The sequence below is a fragment of the Salmo trutta genome, chromosome 21, assembly GCF_901001165.1.
Source record: "Salmo trutta chromosome 21, fSalTru1.1, whole genome shotgun sequence".
Lineage (NCBI taxonomy): Eukaryota > Metazoa > Chordata > Actinopteri > Salmoniformes > Salmonidae > Salmo > Salmo trutta.
Window position 1 is genome coordinate 51737046 of NC_042977.1, and position 26361 is coordinate 51763406.

Here is a 26361-nt window from a genome sequence, read left to right on the forward strand (position 1 = left end):
GAACTTTGTATAAGTTATATCATGCGTGGAGGAACTATTAAACTATATAAAGATATAGTGACCACTATATGAAACTGTAAAGACCTATTCGTTTTAGTTAGCAGTGAAAAGCTAGTTTATGTTTTTACGATTTTTAAATGTACTTTCTCAGTTGGTACGCACCAACATTCAAAAACTACATTTACCACAATGCATTGCGCTTAGGGTGTGTCTATAAATTCGGTCCGGTAAGAAAAGAGGAAAGTTTTTTTTTTTTTTTTAGCAACAACATAACAAAGTAACTAGTCTTTCAAGTAGCTAGCTGTTTGTAGAAACTCTGATTTAGGTATACCCCCATTGGTTTTCGTTCTACACGGGACTGTGAAATCCGTACAGTTTGTCTGCTACATAAACTAACCGTTGACAGTTAGCTAGTTAGCTTAGCACCGTACACGGTAAAAAGCACCGAACTAGCGAGATGGTATCAGTCAACCCAGTGGACTCTGATCCGGTACTCGGGATCAACGTTGTGGTGAAGGATGAAGAGGGAGAAGTAGTGGATTATAGAACTGAACCAAGTAAGTTATGATGGATCCATGTAACTAAACTGTATGTTTTTGTGATATTTTATTTGTTTGTTGTTATAGCCTATGTGTTTTTATTCTGTTTTAAAATAGTGCTGTCCTGGGGTGTGAAAGAGGAACAAGAAGAGGTACCGTGTCACCTAGGAGAACACGGTAAGTCTGAGTGATAATAGAGAGAAATAAAATAGTTATGGCGTATTTTTGGAGGCTCTAAAGCCGGTTTCGGCTTCAGTTCGGCTGGCGGCAAGGCGAACCAGACGAGTGTACTCGTATGGTCCCTAAAATGATGTTCACTTGAAAAACAAAATAAATAAATAAGGGGTAAAGCGGCAGTATTACCCAGGGACAGTAGAGGGCGGTGAGCTGGTAATACACATCTACGGCCAAACAAGGAAGTGACAACAACCAAACAAGGAAGAAACGCGCTGGGGAATATAAACAAAGATTTTTTTAACTGAAAGAAGATGGGCCACAGCCTGTCGTTTCCAACGGGGACAATTGAGTCATTGTGGGCAGAGCCAAGGACGAGCCAGAGAGATCCTATTGGCGTGTTCTGGCACGAATCTGCATATTTCCATTAGGGAACGCCTATTGTGTGCTACAACTCAATTCTCTTTTGCACTCCTCCTAAGAGACGCTATTTTTTAAAACTTTTTTCAAAAGGTAAAGTCTACAAAACGTAGTTCACTCTGTTCATAACATATTCTAGTTTTGGGAACAGAACTGCATTGACATCAAGTGTTTAATTGATGAGAAAATGTGGAGAACGTAGGCCAAAATCATTCTAATTTGTCTTCTCCCACTGCCGGCCAGTGACCGGTGAAATATCCGTCTCATTGTTCTATCTGTGATATAATAGTGTACACAGAGAGACACTTGACTGGCGAGATAACGGAAGTTGTGCGAATTGCCCAGGATCTACTAGATTTGATATACTTGCAACACGCATAATGGGGATCTACTATCAATCTATCAATCAATCAATCAATCAATCAATCAATCAAATGTATTTATAAAGCCCTTCTAACATCAGCTGATATCTCAAAGTCCTGTACAGAAACCCAGCCTAAAACCCCAAACGGCAAGCAATGCAGGTGTAGAAGCACGGTGGCTAGGAAAAACTCCCTAGAAAGGCCAAAACCTAGGAAGAAACCTAGAGAGGAACCAGGCTATGAGGGGTGGCCAGTCCTCTTCTGGCTGTACTGGGTAGAGAGGAACCAGGCTATGAGGGGGTGGCCAGTCCTCTTCTGGCTGTGCCGGGTAGAGAGGAACCAGGCTATGAGGGGTGGCCAGTCCTCTTCTGGCTGTACTGGGTAGAGAGGAACCAGGCTATGAGGGGTGGCCAGTCCCCTTCTGGCTGTGCCGGGTGGAGATTATAACAGAACATGGCCAAGAGGAAAAGCGGTACCAGAGTGACAAGTCTAGGACCAAAAGGCTCCTTAACAGCTTCTACCCCCAAGCCATAAGAATGCTGAACAATTAATAAAACCGCCACCGGACTATTTACACTAAACCCCCCCTTTGTTTGTACACTGCTGCTACTCGCTGTTTATTATCTATGCATAGTCACTTCACCCCCACCGACATGTACAAATTACCTCGACTAAGCTGTACCCCCACACATTGACTCTGTACCGGTGCCCCCTGTATATAGCCTCCACATTGACTCTGTACCGGTGCCCCCTGTATATAGCCTCCACATTGACTCTGTACCGGTGCCCCCTGTATATAGCCTCCACATTGACTCTGTACCGGTGCCCCCTGTATATAGCCTCCACATTGACTCTGTACCATAACACCCTGTATATAGCCTCCACATTGACTCTGTACCGGTGCCCCCTGTATATAGCCTCCACATTGACTCTGTACCGGTGCCCCCTGTATATAGCCTCCACATTGACTCTGTACCGGTACCCCCTGTATATAGCCTCCACATTGACTCTGAACCGGTACCCCCTGTATATAGCCTCCACATTGACTCGGTACCGGTACCCCCTGTATATAGCCTCCACATTGACTCTGTACCGTAACACCCTGTATATAGCCTCCACATTGACTCTGTACCGTAATACCCTGTATATAGCCTCCACATTGACTCTGTACCGTAACACCCTGCATATAGTCTCATTATTCTTATTGTGTTACTTTTTATTTGAGTCTACTTGGTAAATATTTTCTTAACTCTTCTTGAATTGCAGTGTTGGTTAAGGGCTTGTAAATAAGCATTTCACGGTAAAGTCTACACTTATTGTATTCGGCGCATGTGACAAATAAAGTTTGATTTAATAGGGATCTACTAGATTTTCTGTACGTAGCAGCAACATAATAGATACGGAGACAGACAAGATGCCCGTTACAGGTGCATCATGGTGGGCGTAAGGCCGAGAGAGCAATGGTGGAGTGATTCAATAGTTCTTTTGGGTTCTAAACTGCTGCAGAAGACCCTTGATTTACCACCGCCAGCTGTCCTGCCATAATGACTATTCCTTGTGTTTTCCTGGGAGATGTAGTTTTCCCTCCATATGAGAACCTCGTGCGCCCTCATCCAGGTATGTTGATAATAGAATGTTGCAATCAATCTAATTTCCTCTATGAGAAATGCCATTTTATTAAGGCTTTTGGAATATGGTTTCTGGAAAATTGTATGATATTTAAAAAATATACACTGCTCAAAAAAATAAAGGGAACACTTAAACAACACAATGTAACTCCAAGTCAATCACACTTCTGTGAAATCAAACTGTCCACTTAGGAAGCAACACTGATTGATAATAAATTTCACATGCTGTTGTGCAAATGGAATAGACAACAGGTGGAAATTATAGGCAATTAGCAAGACACCCCCAATAAAGGAGTGGTTCTGCAGGTGGTGACCACAGACCACTTCTCAGTTCCTATGCTTCCTGGCTGATGTTTTGGTCACTTTTGAATGCTGGCGGTGCTTTCACTCTAGTGGTAGTATGAGACAGTCTACAACCCACACAAGTGGCTCAGGTAGTGCAGCTCATCCAGGATGGCACATCAATGCGAGCTGTGGCAAGAAGGTTTGCTGTGTCTGTCAGCGTAGTGTCCAGAGCATGGAGGCGCTACCAGGAGACAGGCCAGTACATCAGGAGACGTGGAGGAGGCCGTAGGAGGGCAACAACCCAGCAGCAGGACCGCTATCTCCGCCTTTGTGCAAGGAGGAGCAGGAGGAGCACTGCCAGAGCCCTGCAAAATGACCTCCAGCAAGCCACAAATGTGCATGTGTCTGCTCAAACGGTCAGAAACAGACTCCATGAGGGTGGTATGAGGGCCCGACGTCCACAGGTGGGGGTTGTGCTTACAGCCCAACACCGTGCAGGACGTTTGGCATTTGCCAGAGAACACCAAGATTGGCAAATTCGCCACTGGTGCCCTGTGCTCTTCACAGATGAAAGCAGGTTCACACTGAGCACGTGACAGACGTGACAGAGTCTGGAGACGCCGTGGAGAACGTTCTGCTGCCTGCAACATCCTCCAGCATGACCGGTTTGGCGGTGGGTCAGTCATGGTGTAGGGTGGCATTTCTTTGGGGGGCCGCACAGCCCTCCATGTGCTCGCCAGAGGTAGCCTGACTGCCATTAGGTACCGAGATGAGATCCTCAGACCCCTTGTGAGACCATATGCTCGTGCGGTTGGCCCTGGGTTCCTCCTAATGCAAGACAATGCTAGACCTCATGTGGCTGGAGTGTGTCAGCAGTTCCTGCAAGAGGAAGGCATTGATGCTATGGACTGGCCCGCCCGTTCCCCAGACCTGAATCCAATTGAGCACATCTGGGACATCATGTCTCGCTCCATCCACCAACGCCACGTTGCACCACAGACTGTCCAGGAGTTGGCGGATGCTTTAGTCCAGGTCTGGGAGGAGATCCCTCAGGAGACCATCTGCCACCTCATCAGGAGCATGCCCAGGCGTTGTAGGGAGGTCATACAGGCACATGGAGGCCACACACACTACTGAGCCTCATTTTGACTTGTTTTAAGGACATTACATCAAAGTTGGATCAGCCTGTAGTGTGATTTTCCACTTTAATTTTGAGTGTGACTCCAAATCCAGACCTCCATGGGTTGATAAATTGGATTTCCATTGATTATTTTTGTGGGATTTTGTTGTCAGCACATTCAACTATGTATAGAAAAAAGTATTTAATAAGATTATTTCATTCATTCAGATCTAGGATGTGTTTTTTTAGTGTTCCCTGTATATATTTTTGACAATTTCTTTTTTTTAAAATCTATCTCAGACATGTATGTATCTGCCATATATCCTCTCATTCACAGGTGTCTCAATAAACCTGGGCGTACCTTGAACCATCACCCCTCTTGTTCTCGCAGTCAAAGAATGCATTCGGCATTATGGCTTCGACGAGGGTTCTTGGTCGTCCTTAGCCTTTTCAGGGGTACCCTCGTATGGACGGGTGACCCTCCACAACTACCTGTCTTCCACAGATGAAGCTCATTAGCCAAACGTAAGATTCACTACATGACCAACAGTAAGGTATGTGGACACCTGCTCGTTGAACATCTCATTCCAAAATGATGGGCATTAATATGGAGTTGGTCCCCCCTTTGCTGCCATAACAGCCTCCTCTCTTCTGGGAAGGCTTTCCACTAGATGTTGGTACATTGCTGCTATAACAGCCTCCACTCTTCTGGGAAGTCATTAATATGGAGTTGGTCCCCCCTTTGCTGCTATAATAGCCTCCACTCTTCTGGGAAGGCTTTCCACTAGATGTTGGAACATTGCTGCTATAACAGCCTCCTCTCTTCTGGGAAGGCTTTCCACTAGATGTTGGAACATTGCTGCTATAACAGCCTCCTCTCTTCAGGGAAGACTTTCCACTAGATGTTGGAACATTGCTGCTATAACAGCCTCCTCTCTTCAGGGAAGGCTTTCCACTAGATGTTGGTACATTGTTGCAGGGATTTGCTTCCATTCAGCCACAAGAGCATTAGTGAGGTCGTGCGCTGATGTTGGGCGATTAGGCCTGCCTCAGTCAGCATTCTAATTCATCACTGACAACCCGCCAAACCCCCCCGGACGTTGCCATGGCAAGAAGCCATGGTTAGAAGAGGACAACTCGACCCAAGGCCAGCCAATCAGAACAGGCCTTTGTTTGGACTGCTCTCACACACTCCTTAATGGATGCACTGTGAACGAAAGTACTTTGTACTAAAATGTCGAGTTTTAATCTTGTTAATAAATTGAAACCTGATTTCTGTGACGTCTCAGTGTTCAGTAATTGAGATTGAACTACACCATCAGTAGAAGGTCTGTGACACACCTTCTCTACGATGTCAGAAATTCATGTCCAAATGGATTGAAACGCCTAGTATTGAGATGAAATGCCAAAAGAACGGCCCGCTAATAAACCTTTATTCTTGCTTCTGAAAGTACAACAGTGTCTGCTGAGAACAGACATGTAAACAAGTGTTTATGGAAGAGAAATATCAGTGTAGTTACAAATATTAGGTTTGGTGAGAGTTCATCCATGAGATCAGCTATATGAGTGGAGGAGGAGAGGAGGGACATTAGGAGTGTCTGGGGAACAGTGGACATGGAGAGGAGGGACATTAGGAGTGTCTGGGGAACAGTGGACATGGAGAGGAGAGACATTAGGAGTGTCTGGGGAACAGTGTACATGGAGAGGGGGGACATTAGGAGTGTCTGGGGAACAGTGGACATGGAGAGAGGACATTAGGAGTGTCTGGGGAACAGTGTACATGGAGAGGGGGGACATTAGGAGTGTCTTGGGAACAGTGGACATGGAGAGAGGACATTAGGAGTGTCTGGGGAACAGTGTACATGGAGAGGGGACATTAGGAGTGTCTGGGGAACAGTGTACATGGAGAGAGGACATTAGGAGTGTCTGGGGAACAGTGGACATGGAGAGGAGGAGAGGGGACATTAGGAGTGTCTGGGGAACAGTGTACATGATGAGGGGGGACATTAGGAGTGTCTGGGGAACAGTGGACATGGAGAGGGGACATTAGGAGTGTCTGGGGAACAGTGTACATGGAGAGGAGAGAGGGGACATTAGGAGTGTCTGGGGAACAGTGTACATGATGAGGGGGGACATTAGGAGTGTCTGGGGAACAGTGTACATGATGAGGGGGGACATTAGGAGTGTCTGGCCAGCTCTAGGAAGAGTCTTGGTGGTTCTCCGGACAATTCCTTTCACTTCATGGTTTGGTTTCTGCTCTGACATGCACTGTCAACTGTGGGACTTTATATTGACATGTGTCTGCTTTTCCAAATCATGTCCGATCAACTGAATTTACCACAGGTGAAAGCTAAGATAACTGGACTAAATGACCACCGCCCCGTAGCACTCACTTCTGTCATCATGAAGTGCTTTGAGAGACTAGTCAAGGACCATATCACCTCCACCCTACCTGACACCCTAGACCCACTCCAATTTGCTTACCGCCCCAATAGATCCACAGACGACGCAATCACCATCACACTGCACACTGCCCTAACCCATCTGGACAAGAGGAATACCTATGTAAGAAGGCTGTTCATTGACTACAGCTCAGCATTCAACACCATAGTACCCTCCAAGCTCACCATTAAGCTTGAGACCCTGAGTCTCGACCCCGCCATGTGTAACTGGGTCCTGGACTTCCTGACGGGCCGCCCCCAGGTGGTGAAGGTAGGAAACAACACCTCTACTTCGCTGATCCTCAACACTGGGGCCCAACAAGGGTGCGTTCTCATCCCTCTCCTGTACTCCCTGTTCACCCACGACTGCGTGGCCATGCACGCCTCCAACTCAATCATCAAGTTTGCAGACGACACAACACTAGTAGGCTTGATAACCAACAATGACAAGACAGCCTACAGGGAGGAGGTGAGGGCACTCGGAGTGTGGTGTCAGGAAAATAACCTCACACTCAATGTCAACAAAACAAAGGAGATGATCGTGGACTTCAGGAAACAGCAGAGGGAGCACTCTCCTATCCACATCGATGGGACAGAAATGGAGAAGGTGGATAGTTTTACGGACAAACTGAAATGGTCCACCCACACAGACAGCGTGGTGAAGAAGGCGCAGCAGCGCCTCTTAAACCTCAGGAGGCTGAAGAAATGTGGTATGTCACCAAAACCCTCAAACTTTTACAGATGCACAATTTGAGAGCATCCTGTCAGGCTGTACGGCAATTGCTCCGCTCACAACCTCTCCAGAGGTTAGTGAGGTCTGAACAATGCATCACCGGGGGCAAACTACCTGCCCTCCAGGACACCTACAGCACCTGATGTCACAGGAAGGCCAAAAAGATCATCAAGGACAACAACCACCCGAGCCACTGCCTGTTCACCCCGCTATCATCCAGAAGGCGAGGTCAGTACAGGTGCATCAAAGCTGGGATAGAGAGAAGCTGTTTTTCAGTCTATCTCAAGGCCATTTGTTGTTATTATGGATCCCCATTAGTTCCTGCCGAGGCAGCAGCTACTCTTCCTGGGGTTTATTATGGATCCCCATTAGTTCCTGCCAAGGCAGCAGCTACTCTTCCTGGGGTTTATTATGGATCCCCATTTAGTTCCTGCCAAGGCAGCAGCTACTCTTCCTGGGGTTTATTATGGATCCCCATTAGTTCCTGCCAAGGCAGCAGCTACTCTTCCTGGGGTTTATTATGGATCCCCATTAGTTCCTGCCAAGGCAGCAGCTACTCTTCCTGGGGTTTATTATGGATCCCCATTAGTTCCTGTCAAGGAAGCAGCTACTCTTCCTGGGGTTTATTATGGATCCCCATTAGTTCCTGCCGAGACAGCAGCTACTCTTCCTGGGGTTTATTATGGATCCCCATTAGTTCCTGCCGAGGCAGCAGCTACTCTTCCTGGGGTTTATTATGGATCCCCATTAGTTCCTATCAAGGCAGCAGCTACTCTTCCTGGGGTTTATTATGGATCCCCATTAGTTCCTGCCAAGGCAGCAGCTACTCTTCCTGGGGTCCAGCAAAATGAAGGCAGTATATACAATTTTAAAAACATTACAATACATTCAGACTGTGTGCCCTCAGGCCCCTACTCCACCACTACCACATATATACAGTACCAAATCCATGTGTGTGTGTGTATTGCGTATGCTATCGTTCGTGGGCATGTTTGTGTTGCTTCACAGTCTCCGCTGTTCCATAAGGTGTTGTTTTTTTAAATCTAATTCTACTGCTGTCATCAGTTACTTGATATGGAATAGAGTTCCATGTAGTCATGGCTCTATGTAGTACTGTGCACCTCCCATAGTCTGTTCTGGACTTGGGGACTGTGAAGAGACCTCTGGTGGCATGTCTTGTGGGGTATGTATGGGTGTCTGAGCTGTGTGCCAGTAGTTTAAACAGACAACTCGGTGCATTCAACATGTCAATACCTCTCATAAATACAGTAGGGATGAAGTCAGGACCTGCCTTGTTGATAGTGCTGTAAAGAAGGTAGAAACTAGGGCCTGTAGGACCTGCCTTGTTGATAGTGTTGTTAAGAAGGTAGAAACTAGGGCCTGTAGGACCTTCCTTGTTGATAGTGTTGTTAAGAAGGCAGAGCAGTGCTTTATTATGGACAGACTTCTCCCAATTTTTGAAATATTTAGGACTAACTTATTCCTTGCCACCCACTCTGAAACTAACTGCATCTCTTTCTTAAGTGTTGCAGGCATTTCAGTCGCTGTAGTAGCTGGTGTGTATAGTGTTGAGTCGTCCACATATATAGACACTATGGCTTTACTCAAAGCCTGTGGCATGTCGTTAGTAAAGATCGAAAAAAGTAAGGGACCTAGACAGCTACCCTGGGGAATGCCTGATTCTACCTGGATTATGTTGGAGAGGCTTCCATTAAAGAACACCCTCTGTGTTCTGTTAGACAGGTAACTCTTTATCCACATTATAGCAGGGGGTGTAAAGCCATTATAGCAGGGGGTGTAAAGCCATAACACATACGTTTTTCAAGCAGCAGACTATGATCAATAATGTCAAAAGCCGCACTGAAGTCTAACGAAACAGCCCCAACAATCTTTTATCATCAATTTCTCTCAGCCAATCATCAGTCATTTGTGTAAGTGCTGTGCTTGTTGAATGTCCTTCCCTATAAGCGTGCTGAAAGTCTGTTGTCAATTTGTTTACTGTAAAATAGCATTGTATCTGGTCAAACACCATTTTTTCCCCAGAAGTTTACTAAGGGTTGGTAACAGGCTGATTGGTCGGCTATTTGAGCCAGTAAAGGGGGCTTTACTATTCTTGGGTAGCGGAATGACTTTAGCTTCCCTCCAGGCCTGAGGGCACACGCTCTCTAGTAGACTTAAATTGAAAATATGGCAAATAGGAGTGGCAACATTGTCTGCTATCATCCTCAGTAATTAAACTGTTAAACAGCCATCACTAACACAGAGAGGCTGCTGCCTACATACAGACTCGAAATCATTGGCCACTTTAATGAATGGATCACCAGTCACTTTAATAATGAATAAATCTATTGCATCTTGCCTATGCTGCTAGATCATCGCTGATCCAAATATTTATATGTACAGTTGAAGTCGGAAGTTTACATTGGAGGTTGTAGTCATTAAAACTCGTTTTTCAACCAGTCCACAAATTTCTTGTTAACAAACTATAGTTTTGGCAAGTCGGTTAGGACATCTACTTTGTGCATGACACAAGTCATTTTTCCAGCAATTGTTTACAGACAGATTATTTCACTTATAATTCACTGTATCATAATTGCAGTGGGTCAGAAGTTTACATGCACTAAGTTGTGTGTCTTTAAACTAAACAGCTTGGAAAATTCCAGAAAATTATGTCATGGCTTTAGAAGCTTCTGATAGGCTAATTGACATAATTTGAGTCAATTGAAGGTGTACCTGTGGATGTATTTCAAGGCCTACCTTCAAACTCTGTGCTTCTTTGCTTGACATCATGGGAAAATCTAAAGAAATCAGCCAAGACCTCAGAAAAAGAATTGTAGACCTCCACAAGTCTGGTTCATCCTTGGGAGCAATTTCCAAACGCCTGAAGGTACCACGTTCATCTGTACAAACAATAGTACGCAAGTATAAACACCATGGGACCACTCAGCCGTCATACCACTCAGGAAGGAGACACGTTCTGTCTCCTAGAGATGAACGTACTTTGGTGCGAAAAGTGCAAATCAATCCCAGAACAACAGCAAAGGACCTTGTGAAGATGCTGGAGGAAACAGGTACAAAAGTATCTATATCCACAGTAAACGAGTCCCATATCGACATAACCTGAAAGGCCGCTCAGCAAGGAAGAAGCCACTGCTCCAAAACCACCATAAAAAAGTCAGACTACGGTTTGCAACTTTGGAGAAATGTCCTCTGGTCTGATGAAACAAAAATAGAACTGTTTGGCCATAATGACCATTGTTATGTTTGGAGGAAAAAAGGGGACGCTTGCAAGTCAAAGAACACCATTCCAACTGTGAAGCACGGGGGTGGCAGCATCATGTTGTGGGGGTGCTTTGCTGCAGGAGGGACTGGCGCACTTCACAAAATAGATGGCATCATGAGGCAGGAAAATGTATGTGGATATATTGAAGCAACATCTCAAGACATCAGTCAGGAAGTTAAAGCTTGGTCGCAAATGGGTCCTCCAAATAGACAATGACCCCAAGCATAATTCCAAAGTTGGGGCAATATGGCTTAAGGACAACAAAGTCAAGGTATTGGAGTGGCCATCACAAAGCCCTGACCTCCATCCTATAGAACATTTGTGGGCAGAACTGAAAAAGTGTGTGCGAGCAAGGAGGCCTACAAACCTGACTCAGTTACACCAGCTCTGTCAGGAGGAATGGGCCAAAATTCACCCAACTTATTGTGGGAAGCTTGTGGAAGGCTACCCAAAACGTTTGACCCAAGTTAAACAATTTAAAGGCAATGCTACCAAATACTATTTGAGTTTATGTAAACGTCTGACCCACTGGGAATGTGATGAAAGAAATAAAAGCTGAACTAAATCATTCTATCTACTATTATTCTGACATTTCACATTCTTAAAATAAAGTGGTGATCCTGACTGACCTAAGATAGGGAATTTTTACTAGGATTAAATGTTAGGAATTGTGAAAAACTGAGTTTTTAAATGTATTTGGTTAAGTTGTATGTAAACTTCCGACTTCACCTGTATATATTCTTATTCCATCCCTTTAGATGTATGTGTGTGTGTGTATAAGGTAGTTATTGTGGAATTGTTAGATTACTTGTTAGATATTACTGCATGGTTGGAACAAGAAGCACAAGCATTTCGCTACATTAACATCTGCTAACCATGTGTGTGTGACTGATAAAATTTGATTTGAATTTGAGGTGGACTCCAATCAAGTTGTAGAAACATCTCAAGGATGATCAATGGAAACAGGATGCACCTGAACTCGATTTAGTCTCATAGCAAAGGGTCTGAATACTTATGTAAATAAGGCATCTGTTTTTTATTTTGAATAAATGAGAAAATGTTTTCGCTTTGGCATTATGTAGATTGATGTTTATTTAATCCATTTTAGAATAAGGCTGTAACGTAACAACGTGGAAAAAGTCAAGGGGTCCGAATGCACTGTAAATCACAAAGGCTTCATAATTCATAAAGGTAATGTTACCTGACTGGTATTATAGAACATACAGGTAATGTTACCTGACTGGTATTATAGAACATACAGGTAATGTTACCTGACTGATATTATCTCATAGAACATGGAGAGATCTCCTAAGCCTGTGTTTACCCAGTACCTTATTTTCAGCCTTTATTCCAGAACCCCATTAATTCCCCATTAATTCCCCATGGGGGTGGCTGAATGAACCCCATTAATTCCCCATGGGGGTGGCTGAATGAACCCCATTAATTCCCCATGGGGATGGCTGAATGAACCCCATTAATTCCCCATGGGGATGGCTGAATGAACCCCATTAATTCCCCATGGGGATGGCTGAATGAACCCCATTAATTCCCCATGGGGGTGGCTGAATGAACCCCATTAATTCCCCATGGGGGTGGCTGAATGAACCCCATTAATTCCCCATGGGGATGGCTGAATGAACCCCATTAATTCCCCATGGGGGTGGCTGAATGAACCCCATTAATTCCCCATGGGGGTGGCTGAATGAACCCCATTAATTCCCCATGGGGGTGGCTGAATGAACCCCATTAATTCCCCATGGGGGTGGCTGAATGAACCCCATTAATTCCCCATGGGGATGGCTGAATGAACCCCATTAATTCCCCATGGGGATGGCTGAATGAACCCCATTAATTCCCCATGGGGATGGCTGAATGAACCCCATTAATTCCCCATGGGGGTGGCTGAATGAACCCCATTAATTCCCCATGGGGGTGGCTGAATGAACCCCATTAATTCCCCATGGGGATGGCTGAATGAACCCCATTAATTCCCCATGGGGGTGGCTGAATGAACCCCATTAATTCCCCATGGGGGTGGCTGAATGAACCCCATTAATTCCCCATGGGGGTGGCTGAATGAACCCCATTAATTCCCCATGGGGGTGGCTGAATGAACCCCATTAATTCCCCATGGGGGTGGCTGAATGAACCCCATTAATTCCCCATGGGGATGGCTGAATGAACCCCATTAATTCCCCATGGGGATGGCTGAATGAACCCCATTAATTCCCCATTAATTCCCCATGGGGATGGCTGAATGAACCCCATTAATTCCCCATGGGGGTGGCTGAATGAACCCCATTAATTCCCCATGGGGATGGCTGAATGAACCCCATTAATTCCCCATGGGGATGGCTGAATGAACCCCATTAATTCCCCATGGGGATGGCTGAATGAACCCCATTAATTCCCCATGGGGATGGCTGAATGAACCCCATTAATTCCCCATGGGGATGGCTGAATGAACCCCATTCCTTTCCCATGGGGATGGCTGAATGAACCCCATTAATTGGCTGAATGAACCAGAGGTAACTTATTTCCAGGTTTTAGGACTACAAGCTCTATCAATGACAATCTTTGTTTATGGGGGGAAATTAATTCAATTAAAATGGTTGTTCCTAATTTTAATTATATTTCAATGATTCTACCGATTTTGCATTCCATCAATGTTTAATCAGTGTAAAGGTATTATTAAAGAGCGTATGGGAGGGAAAAGACATCGGTATGCAGAAAACACGTGCCCCTAAAGAAAAGGACTTCCAGATGTGAAACTGTACAACATGGCCTCTCCAGCGATCCAGAACAGGTGAACACAGGAGGAAGTTAAGGAGAGATGGTTTAAATTTAAACGGGGTTTAACAGCTCATTTTGGACCGTTACATATTCATATCCCCAAAAAAAGAGCTAATGATACAGATATTCAGGGAATTAATCAATTTCTAGACCATTCCTGAGCGCTGTGGTTGTCAGTGCATACAAGGATCAAAGAGTCTCCACACAGACAAAGATATGCTTTTGTATGGTACACTGCTATAATGTGGGGGAAATGAAGGATTCCTACTCTGGGAGACCTGAACAAGAATAAGGTATTTTTGTATAAAGTGTGTGATAATGATATATTGCTAACTAAAAGCTGTCAACACTAGGTGGCGCCATTATGTCAAAAGGCAACAAGGTTGTAGAAGGTGTATTTTCATTCCCAAGCTTTGTACAATCAGCCGTTGTATGTTACAATGCTGTTTAAAGGTTAATCATGTGAACCTGAATTGTGGCAGAGGGACAATGTGACGTAAGAAGTAGAGCTGATAAACCGGAAATATCGACACTGTCCAAAGCGACCATTTTTATCGAGGACATTTTACAGATATCGATAACAACGATAGTAGCCTATACTAGAAGAAAGGTTTGAAATGAAACAGGCCTAAGTCTGCTAATAACAGGGCAAATAACATTCAAAGATGTAGGATTTTAAAAGGTCAAATAAAATGAAAGTAACTGGTTGTTTATTAATTTTAAAAACATATTGTTCAATTTATCATTATTGTGATAATTCAGTCAATTTATTGTGAAATGGGTTTTGGTCCAAATCGCCCAATAAGAGGATATGATTGTATATTATCACAGATATTGTCAGAGAAGCCGATAGAAAGGTATACAATTAAACGTTTTTCATTGATTTTATTTCCCTCCTGTAAGGTTCCATAGGATGATGTGAAGGGGAACCCTCCTAGATGCATTGTGGGAAAGCCCGGTTGTGCACCCCCTATGGGACAAAGCCTTGTAGTGCATGGGAGACGGCCTTGGATCCCCTTTATAATGACGGCCTACCCCTTGTTGACGGAATGGATTAATACATTGATAAAAAAACAACATTGTATGAAATCATGTTGGCAAAGAGGCCGGAGGAAAACAGTACAGACTCCAAGAAGAGATGAGAACCATTCCTGTGTTTCCTTACAAGCACATAACAGAATATCATGAAATCGCAGATCATTTATCAGGAAAACATCTCTATGGATCTGCAGTGTCTGTTTTCTCCCTTTGGATTTGTGTTTTTTATTAGTGTTTTCTTGTTTAATACAGCACCAGTCAAAAGTTGACACACATACTCATTCAAGAGTTTTTCTTTTATTTTTACTATTTTCTACATTGTAGAATAATAGTGAAGACATCAGAACTATGAAATAACACATATGGAATCATGAAATAACCAAAAAAGTGTCAAACAAATTAAAATATGTTATATTTGAGATTCTTCAAAGTAGACACCCTTTGCCTTGACGACAGCTTTGCACACTCTTGGCATTCTCTCAACCAGCTTCATGAGGAATGTTTTTCCAACAGTCTTGAAGGAGTTCCCACATATGCTGAGCACTTGTTGGCTGCTTTTCCTTCACTCTGCGGTCCAACTCATCCCAAACCATGTCAATTGGGTTGAGGTCGGGTGATTGTGGAGGCCAGGTCATCTGATGCAGCACTCCATCACTCTCCTTGGTCAAATAGCCCTTACACAGCCTGGAGGTGTGTTGGGTCATTGTCCTGTTGAAAACAAATGATAGTCCCACTAAGCACAAACCAGATGGGATGGCGTATCGCTGCAGAATGCTGTGGTAGTCATGCTGGTTAAGAGTCCCTTGAATTCTAAATAAATCAAAGACCGTGTCACCAGCAAAGCACCATCACACCGCCTCCTCCATGCTTCACGGTGGGAACCACACATGCGGAGATCATCTGTTCACCTACTCTGAGTCTCAGAGACAGGGCGGTTGGAACCAAAAATCTCAAATTTGGACTCATCAGACCAAAGGACAGATTTCCACTGGTCTAATGTCCATTGCTTGTGTTTCTTGGCCTAAGCAAGTCTCTTCTTCCTATTGGTGTCCTTTTAGTAGTGGTTTATTTGCAGCAATTCAACCATGAAGGCCTGATTCACGCAGTCTCCTCTGAACAGTTGATGTTGAGATGTGTCTGTTACTTGAACTCTCTGAAGAATTTATTTGGGCTGCAATTTCTGAGGTTGGTATCTCTAATGAACTTATCCTCTGCAGCAGAGGTAACTCTGGGTCTTCCTTTCCTGTGGCGGTCCTCATGAGAGCCAGTTTCATCATAGCGCTTGATGGTTTTTGCAACTCCACTTGAAGAAACTTTCAAAGCTGTCATCAAGGCAAAGGGTGGCTACTTTGAAGAATCTCAAATATAAAATATATTTTGATTTGTTTAACACTTATTTTGGTTACTACATGATTCCGTATGTGTTAGTTCATGATGTCTTCACTTTTGACTGGTACTGTATATTGGTTGTTGTTTTGTGTTTTAAAGATGAATTGTTTATACAAAAAAAACAATAGATGAAATTATGTAAAGTTTAAAATGAATAAAATATCCTACGTTTGAATACAGCACTATGATTTTTTTTTTTAAAGTAATGCTGTTCCCCTCCTGTCCTGCAGGTGGCTGTATAGACCAGGCTATAGACCCTTCAGAATCACCCCAGAAGAATAAGCAGGGTCACACCACTGAAACCAACTACCCTTGCTTAGCCTGTGGGAAGTATTTCTACAACTCATCAACCCTGCGGAGACACATGCGTACTCACACAGGAGAGAGGCCGTACCACTGCTCTGAGTGTGGGCGGAGCTTCAGTCACTCTGGCAACCTGAGGAGTCATCAGGTGATCCATACAGGAGAGAGACCGTACCACTGTCTGGTCTGCGGCAAGAGCTTCAGTCAGCCAGGAGGCCTGGCCAAGCACCAGAGAACACACACAGGAGAGAAGCCATTCCACTGCACTTTCACAGAGTGTGGCAAGAGTTTCTCCAAGTTAGAACACCTACAGACACACCACAGGACTCACACAGGAGAGAAGCCTTACCCCTGCTCCTCCTCTGACTGTGGAAGGAGATTCTCCAACTCAGGCCAGCTGACCCAACACATGCGTACTCACACAGGAGAGAGGCCGTACCACTGCTCAGAGTGTCTGAAGACCTTCTCCCACCCAGGAGCTCTGAAGGACCACCAGAGGATTCACTCAGGAGAGAGACCCTACATCTGCGCTGTCTCGGCCTGCGGTAAATCGTTTATAAACTCTGGGGCTCTGAAAAAGCACAGCCAGACGCACACAGGAGAAAAACCTCACTGCTGCTCTGACTGTGGGAGAGGCTTCTCCCAGCTGGCTCACCTCCAGGCTCATCAGAGGACTCACACAGGGGAAAGACCCTATCATTGCTCCCTCTGTTGGAAGAGCTTTATTCAACAAGGGCATCTGGACAGGCATAGACGCATCCACCTAGCTGTGGACACACCTGAAGATCAGTTAACCCCTAGCATCAGTCCAGATCAGCACATTAGACCGATAGATGATCCACCTAACGTCTTTGATGAAGAAACTGTACCAGAACAACCTGTACATCCTGAATTAATGAGTGACCTTGAGTGATTGGTTTGATTGCATAATTCCAGACTGTGTCCATTTTTTACACTGTTTTTGCTTGTATCTCACTGCTGCATAAAACCATTGGTGTTATTATTCTGTCAAATATCCTGCAATACATCATGTGGATGGATGGGTGGGTGGATGGGTGGGTGGGCGGACGGACGGATGGACAAGGCCTGATGATGATGGGTGGGTGGACGGACGGACGGACGGACGGACAAGGCCTGATGATGGGTGGGTGGGTGGGTGGGTGGACGGACGGACGGACAAGGCCTGAAGATGAGCTGATGATGGATGGATGGATGGGTGGGTAGGTAGGTGGGTGGACGGACGGACGGACAAGGCCTGAAGATGAGCTGATGATGGATGGATGGGTGGGTGGGTGGGTGGACGGACAAGGCCTGATGATGGGTGGATGGATGGGTGGGTGGGTGGGTGGGTGGACGGACGGACGGACAAGGCCTGAAGATGAGCTGATGATGGATGGATGGATGGGTGGGTGGGTGGACGGACAAGGCCTGATGATGGGTGGATGGGTGGACGGACAAGGCCTGATGATGGGTGGATGGGTGGTGGGTGGACGGACAAGGCCTGATGATGGGTGGATGGATGGGTGGGTGGACGGACGGACAAGGCCTGAAGATGAGCTGATGATGGATGGATGGGTGGGTGGGTGGGTGGGTGGACGGACAAGGCCTGATGATGGGTGGATGGGTGGTGGGTGGGTGGACGGACGGACGGACAAGGCCTGAAGATGAGCTGATGATGGATGGGTGGATGGGTGGTGGGTGGGTGGACGGACAAGGCCTGAAGATGAGCTGATGATGGATGGATGGGTGGGTGGGTGCACGGACAAGGCCTGATGATGGGTGGATGGGTGGACGGACAAGGCCTGATGATGGGTGGGTGGACGGACGGACGGACGGACAAGGCCTGAAGATGAGCTGATGATGGGTGGATGGGTGGTGGGTGGACGGACGGACGGACAAGGCCTGAAGATGAGCTGATGATGGGTGGATGGGTGGTGGGTGGACGGACGGACGGACGGACGGACAAGGCCTGAAGATGAGCTGATGATGGGTGGGTGGGTGGATGGGTGGATGGATGACGGCTACAGCTAAACACAACAGTTACACACTTTTGTGTTTTCCCTCCCAGTGAATGTTGAACTTTTCATGGCAGTCTAGTTGATAACAGCACGACTGTGTGTGTTGAAGGTGTAAATGACTGTGTGTGTTGAAGGTGTAAATGACTGTGTGTTGAACGTGTAAATGACTGTGTGTTGAAGGTGTAAATGGCTGTGTGTGTTGAACGTGTAAATGACTGTGTGCTGAACGTGTAAATGACTGTGTTGAAGGTGTAAATGACTGTGTGTGTTTTGAAGGTGTAAATGACTGTGTGCTGAACGTGTAAATGACTGTGTGTTGAAGGTGTAAATGACTGTGTGTGTGTTGAAGGTGTAAATGACTGTGTTGAAGGTGTAAATGCCTGTGTGTGTTGAAGGTGTAAATGACTGTGTGTGTGTTGAAGGTGTAAATGACTGTGTGTTGAAGGTGTAAATGACTGTGTGTTGAAGGTGTAAATGACTGTGTGTTGAAGGTGTAAATGACTGTGTGTGTGTTGAAGGTGTAAATGACTGTGTTGAAGGTGTAAATGCCTGTGTGTGTTGAAGGTGTAAATGACTGTGTGTGTGTTGAAGGTGTAAATGACTGTGTGTTGAAGGTGTAAATGACTGTGTGTTGAAGGTGTAAATGCTTGTGTGTGTGTTGAAGGTGTAAATGACTGTGTGTGTGTTGAAGGTGTAAATGCCTGTGTTGAAGGTGTAAATGCCTGTGTGTGTTGAAGGTGTAAATGCCTGTGTGTGTTGAAGGTGTAAATGACTGTGTGTGTTGAAGGTGTAAATGCCTGTGTGTGTTGAAGGTGTAAATGACTGTGTGTGTTGAAGGTGTAAATGACTGTGTGTTGAAGGTGTAAATGCCTGTGTTGAAGGTGTAAATGCCTGTGTGTGTGTTGAAGGTGTAAATGACTGTGTTGAAGGTGTAAATGACTGTGTGTGTTGAAGGTGTAAATGCCTGTGTTGAAGGTGTAAATGCCTGTGTTGAAGGTGTAAATGCTTTCATCAAACATTAGTCAAGTCAGTTGTTCTACTCTCAACCTTTTGTTTAAAACATGGATTTAAAATGAGATAATATAATACATTGAGTTTAATAGTATTTCAAATACTAGAGGCTTCTAATAATGTGTTGCAAGAGGCTTCTAATAATGATGTGATGCCAGAGGCTTCTAATAAGGATGTAATGCCAGAGGCTTCTAATAATGATGTGATGCCAGAGGCTTCTAATAATGATGTGATGCCAGAGGCTTCTAACAATGATGTGTTGCCAGAGGCTTCTAATAATGATGTGATGCCAGAGGCTTCTAATAATGATGTGATGCCAGAGGCTTCTAATAATGATGTGATGCCAGAGGCTTCTAATAATGATGTGATGCCAGAGGCTTCTAATAATGATGTGATGCCAGAGGCTTCTAATAATGATGTGATGCCAGAGGCTTCTAATAATGATGTGATGCCAGAGGCTTCTAATAATGTTGTGATGCCAGAGGCTTCTAATAATGATGTGATGCCAGAGGCTTCTAACAATGATGTGTTGCCAGAGGCTTCTAATAATGATGTGATGCCAGAGGCTTCTAATAATGATGTGATGCCAGAGGCTTCTAATAATGATGTGACGCCAGAGGCTTCTAATAATGAAGTGCAGTGCATTCGGAAAGTATTCAGACCCCTTGATGGTTTCCACATTTTGTTACTTTACAGCCTTATTCTAACATGGATTAATCTACACACAGTACCCCATAATGACAAAGCAAAAATTATTTTTGACATTTTTACAAATGTATTAATAATAAAAAATGGAAATATTACATCTACATAATTATTCAGCGCCTTTACTCAGTACTTTTGAAGCACCTTTGGCAGTGATTACAACCTTGAGTTTTAGGTATGATGCTACAAGCTTGGCACACCTGTATTGGGGGAGTTTCTCCCATTACTCTCTGCAGATTGATGTGGGGCAATCAAACAGGGAAAACGTCAGTACAGAGACAAAGTGGAGTCGCAATTCAACGGCTCAGACACCAGACGTATGTGGCAGGGTCTACAGACAATCACAGACTACGAAAGGAAAACCAGCCACGTCACAGACACTGATGTCTTGCTTCCGGACAAGCTAAACACAATCTTTGCCTGCTTTAAGGATAACACAGTGCCACCGACGCAGCCAGTACGAAGGACTGTGGGCTCTCCTTCTCTATGGCCGAGATAAGACATTTAAAAATGTTAATCCTTGCAAGGCTGCCGGCCCAGACGGCATCCCTAGCCGCGTCCTCGGGAGCATGCGCAGACCAGTCAGCTGGTGTGTTTACGGACATATTCAATCTCTCTCTATCCCAGTCTGCTGTTCCCACATGCTTCAAGATGGCCACCATTGTTCCTGTTCCCAAGAAAGCTAAGGTAACTGAGCTAAATGACTACCGCCCCCATCCCATCTGCACAAGAGGAATACCTATGTAAGAAGGCTGTTCATTGACTACAGCTCAGCATTTAACACCATACTACCCTCCAAGCTCACCATTAAGCTTGAGACCCTGAGTCTCGACCCCGCCATGTGTAACTGGGTCCTGGACTTCCTGACGGGCCGCCCCCAGGTGGTGAAGGTAGGAAACAACACCTCTACTTCGCTGATCCTCAACACTGGGGCCCCACAAGGGTGCGTTCTCAGTCCTCTCCTGTACTCCCTGTTCACCCACGACTGCGTGGCCATGCACGCCTCCAACTCAATCATCAAGTTTGCAGACGACACAACAGTGGTAGGCCTGATTACCAACAATGACGAGACGGCCTACAGGGAGGAGGTGAGGGCCCTGGGAGTGTGGTGTCAGGAAAACAACCTCTCACTCAACTTCAACAAAACAAAGGAGATGATCGTGGACTTCAGGAAACAGCAGAGGGAGCACCCCCCTATCCACATCGGTGGGACAGTAGTGGAGAAGGTGGAAAGTTTTGAGTTCGTAGGCGTACACATCACTGACAAACTGAAATGGTCCACACACATAGACAGCGTGGTGAAGAAACCACAACACCTCAGGAGGCTGAAGAAATGTGTCTTGTCACCTAAAAACCTCACAAACTTTTACAGATTCAGAATTGAGAGCCTCCTGTCGGGCTGTATCACCGCCTGGTACGGCAATTGCACCGCCCTTAACCGTAAGGCTCTCCAGAGGGTAGTGAGGTCTGAACAATGCATCACCGGGGGCAAACTACCTGCCCTCCAGGACACCTACACCACCCGATGTCACAAGAAGGCCAAAAAGATCATCAAGGACAACAACCACCCGAGCCACTGCCTGTTCACCCCGCTATCATCCAGAAGGCGAGGTCAGTACAGGTGCATCAAAGCTGGGACCGAGAGACTGAAAAACAGCTTCTATCTCAAGGCCATCAGACTCTTAAATAGCCATCACTAGCCGGCTACCACCCGGTTACTCAACCCTGCACCTTAGAGGTTGCTGCCCCATATACATAGACATGGAATCACTGGCCACTTTAATAATGTTTACATACTGCTTTACTTATTCTATTCTACTGTAGTTTAGTCAATGCCACTCTGTGATATGTTTCACCTGTGAGACCACATACAAACTTGTCTCAGAGAGCGTCGTCAAGAAAACGTTCTGCAATGAGAATTGGCTTGAAATGCCTTGAGAGAGTTTCAGTCCGTTCTGCATAGGTCAACTCATCCATACTCAGACCCAAAACACTGAGAAATACATCTGCTTTCTTTTCAACTTTGATTTCATTTGCAGCCAGCCAACGCTCAAAACAGGAATCAGAATCCTCTTTTGTAGCCTCAAACTCTGGTACTCGACCAATGGCTGTCATTTTCACAGTTAATTGTTCAGTTTCCACTTCCATTGTATTCCTTTAAAAAAAAACTATATTTCTCCACTGAGATGCCTATTTTCAATGACAGTTCTTACTTTAACCACCAGAGGGCAGTATCGCTGTTGTGGACTCCAATAGGCCTGCTGCTTGGCAGCTCCCGAACGCTGTGCCTGATAGCAGTGCTGAGCATAACCTTCTTCTACTGGTGAAACAAAACCTGCCGATTTACGTCCTGGTATTGAGTTTCATCCTTCTCTTCAAGCAGTTTAAGAAGAATCACCTCATCGCCGCTGTGATAGTTGTGCTGTGGAGATCAGGCAGTTTAGGGTTGTTTAGTAAAAACATCTTGTACTCCACAGCCCCTGGCCCAAGAAATCAAATCAAATTGTCACATGCGCCGAATACAACAGGTGTAGGTAGACCTTACAGTGAAATGCTGACTTACAAGTCCTTAACCAACGATACTTTAAGAAGTTTTAAGAAAAATAAGTGTTAAGTAAAAAATAGTACATTTTTTTAACTAAAAGTTACAAATAATTAAAGAGCAGCAGTAAAATAACAATAGTGAGACTATATACAGGGGGTACCGGTACAGAGTCAATGTGGAGACTATGTACAGGGGGTTACGGTACAGAGTCAATGTGGAGGCTATATACAGGGGGTACCGGTACAGAGTCAATGTGGAGGCTATATACAGGGGGTACCGGTACAGAGTCAATGTGGAGGCTATATACAGGGGGTACCGGTACAGAGTCAATGTGGAGACTATATACAGGGGGTTACGGTACAGAGTCAATGTGGAGGCTATATACAGGGGGGTACCGGTACAGAGTCAATGTGCGGGGGCACAAGTTAGTCGAGGTAATTGAGGTAATATGTACAGTTGAAGTCAGAAGTTTACATACACCTTAGCCAAATACATTTAAACTCAGTTTTTCACAATCCCTGACATTTAATCCCAGTAAAAATTCCCGGTCTTAGGTCAGTTAGGATCACCACTTTATTTTAAGAATGTGAAATGTCAGGAGTAATAGTAAAGAGAATAATTTATTATTAGCTTTTATTTCTTTCATCACATTCCCAGTGTGTAAAGGGATGCGTAACTGGCAGGGAAGTCAGACACAGGAGAGCAGAACGAGATAATAACCGGAGCAGTTTAATCCAAAAACCCAACGGCATAAAAATACAACAGAAAATGGGTACAAAAAACCCGATGCGCAACAGTAAACAAGTGCACAAGCACTTACAACAAACAATCCCACACAAAGACATGGGGGGAACAGAGGGTTAAATACACAACACTTAATGAAGGAAATGGAAACCAGCTGTGTAGGAGAACAAGACAAAACAAATGGAAAATGAAAAGTGGATCGACGATGGCTAGAAGACCGGTGACGCTGACCGCCGAACGCCGCCCGAACAAAGAGAGGAAACGACTTCGGTGGAAGCCGTGACACAATGTGACCATGCATAGACTATAAACAGAGAGCAGCAGCAGGGTAGTGTTATGTTACGACACCTAATAGGAAGTGCTCATGCGCACCAGGCAGTGATGCAACCAGTCAGGATGGTCTTGATGGTGCAGCTGTAGAACCTTTTGAGGATCTGAGGACCCATACCAAATCTTTTCAGCCTACTCAGGAGACTGAAAAGATTTGGTATGGGTCCTCAGATCCTCAAAAGGTTCTACAGCTGCACCATCAAGACCATCCTGACTGGTTGCATCATGGCCTGGTATGGCAACTGCTCGGCCTCTGACCGCAAGGCGCTACAGAGGGTAGTGCGAACGGCCCAGTACATCACTAGGGCCAAGCTTCCTGCCATCCAGGACCTCTATACCAGGTGGTGTCAGAGGAAGGCCCTAAAAATTGTCAAAGACTCCAGCCACCCCAGTCATAGACTGTTCTCTCTGCTACCGCATGGCAAGCGGTATCGGAGCGCCAAGTCTAGGTCCAAGATGCTTCTAAACAGCTTCTACCCCCAAGCCATAAGACTCCTGAACATCTAATCAAATGGCTACCCAGACTATTTGCATTGCCCCCCCTCTTTACACCACTGCTGCTACTCTGTTATCATCTATTCATAGCCACTTTAATAACTCTGCCTTCATGTACATACTACCTCGACTAACTGGTGCTCCCGCTCATTGACTCTGTACCGGTACCCCCCCTGTAAATAGTCTCACTATTGTTATTTTACTGCTTCAATTTAATGACTTTTATTTCTTATTTTTTATTTGTATTTTATGGTTAGGGGCTCGTAAGTAAGCATTTCACTGTAAGGTCTACACATGTTGTATTCTGCGCATGTGACTAATAAAATTTCATTTAATTTGATCAGATAATCCTCACATAGCAGAGTAAACCCTCTCCCTTCCACTCTCTCTGGACAGAGTAAACCCTCTCCCTTCACCTCTCTCTGGACAGAGTAAACCCTCTCCCTTCACCTCTCTCTGGACAGAGTAAACCCTCTCCCTTCACCTCTCTCTGGACAGAGTTAACCCTCTCCCTTCACCTCTCTCTGGACAGAGTTAACCCTCTCCCTTCACCTCTCTCTGGACAGAGTAAACACTCTCCCTTCACCTCTCTCTGGACAGAGTAAACCCTCTCCCTTCACTTCTCTCTGGACAGAGTAAACCCTCTCTCTGGACAGAGTAAACCCTCTCTCTGGACAGAATAAACCCTCTCTGTAATAAAGTGTGGGAGTCAGGCGCAGGACAGCAGATATGAGTAAAAAACCTTATTTACTCAAAATACAAACAAATACAACGCAATAATGCGAGCCCACAATAACGGACCATATTACTCACAAACAAACATGGGGGAACAGAGGGTTAAATAATTAACAAGTAATTGGGGAATTGAAACCAAGTGTGTAAGACAAGGACAAAACAAATGGAAAATGAAAAGGGAATCGCGATTGCTAGAAGGCCGGTGCCGTCGACCGCCGAACGCCGCCCGAACATGGAGAGGGACCGACTTCCCTCTCCCTTCACCTCTTCCTCTCTGGACAGACCGATGACATCAGATAGTAGAGGATTTGATGAAAACATTTGAAGGAGAGAATAAAAACAACACAACTAAAGGCAGACAGAATAATATAATAATGAATATTATCATTATCAAAACGCAATCGTAAAATAATAACTTTATTTGTGTCGCACTTTTCAATGCAAGTAAAATAATAAAATAATAAAATAAAACTAATAACAATGAAAACAAAAACAAGTGGAAGGAGAAATTGAAAAAAAGATAGCTAATTGAAATCATACATTGAAATCATACATTAAAGCCATGCTCAGCAGGGATGTAAAGAGGCTCTGAATCGGCAAGCCTGATCTCCTCTGGAAGAACATTCCAAAGTCTAGGGGTCCTAATGGCAAATACCCAGCCTCCTTTCTATATCAACATAGACTCTGGAATGGTCAACAGTGTCCTGCCAGAGGATCCCAGGCTGCGTCCTGGCTCATAGGGAGATGAATGGTCGGTCAACAGTGTCCTGCCAGAGGATCTCAGGCTGCGTCCTGGCTCATAGGGAGATGAATGGTCGGTCAACAGTGTCCTGCCAGAGGATCTCAGGCTGCGTCCTGGCTCATAGGGAGATGAATGGTCAACAGTGTCCTGCCAGAGGATCCCAGGCTGCGTCCTGGCTCATAGGGAGATGAATGGTCAACAGTGTCCTGCCAGAGGATCCCGGGCTGCGTCCTGGCTCATAGGGAGATGAATGGTCGGTCAACAGTGTCCTGCCAGAGGATCCCAGGCTGCGTCCTGGCTCATAGGGAGATGATGGTCAACAGTGTCCTGCCAGAGGATCCCAGGCTGCGTCCTGGCTCATAGGGAGATGAATGGTCAACAGTGTCCTGCCAGAGGTTCCCGGGCTGCGTCCTGGCTCATAGGGAGATACAAGATCAGAGGTAGAAGATGGGGCTAAACAAAGCCTAGCCTTAAACTTGATTAATAACATTTTATAATATATTGTAAAAGTGACTGGTAGCCAGTGTA

The 26361-nt window shown here is 45.2% G+C and overlaps 2 protein-coding genes across 3 annotated transcripts in view; both read left to right on the forward strand.

Moving 5' to 3' along the window:
• The first annotated feature begins 132 nt into the window (after positions 1 to 132).
• The window catches only part of LOC115157683 (chemokine XC receptor 1), a 37838-nt gene continuing 11609 nt past the window's right edge, over positions 133 to 26361 (forward strand). For both annotated transcript variants that reach the window (XM_029706129.1, XM_029706130.1), the window contains exons 1-2: positions 133 to 557; positions 657 to 716. The gene's annotated coding sequence lies outside the window, so the exon portion shown is untranslated. The remainder of the gene's footprint in view (positions 558 to 656; positions 717 to 26361) is intronic.
• On the forward strand, positions 3094 to 17514 carry LOC115157684 (zinc finger protein 79-like). The gene is made up of 3 exons (XM_029706131.1): positions 3094 to 3112; positions 4866 to 5082; positions 16436 to 17514. Exon 3 carries the CDS (start codon positions 16570 to 16572, stop codon positions 17419 to 17421), a length of 852 nt encoding a protein of 283 aa, XP_029561991.1. The 5' UTR covers positions 3094 to 3112; positions 4866 to 5082; positions 16436 to 16569; the 3' UTR covers positions 17422 to 17514.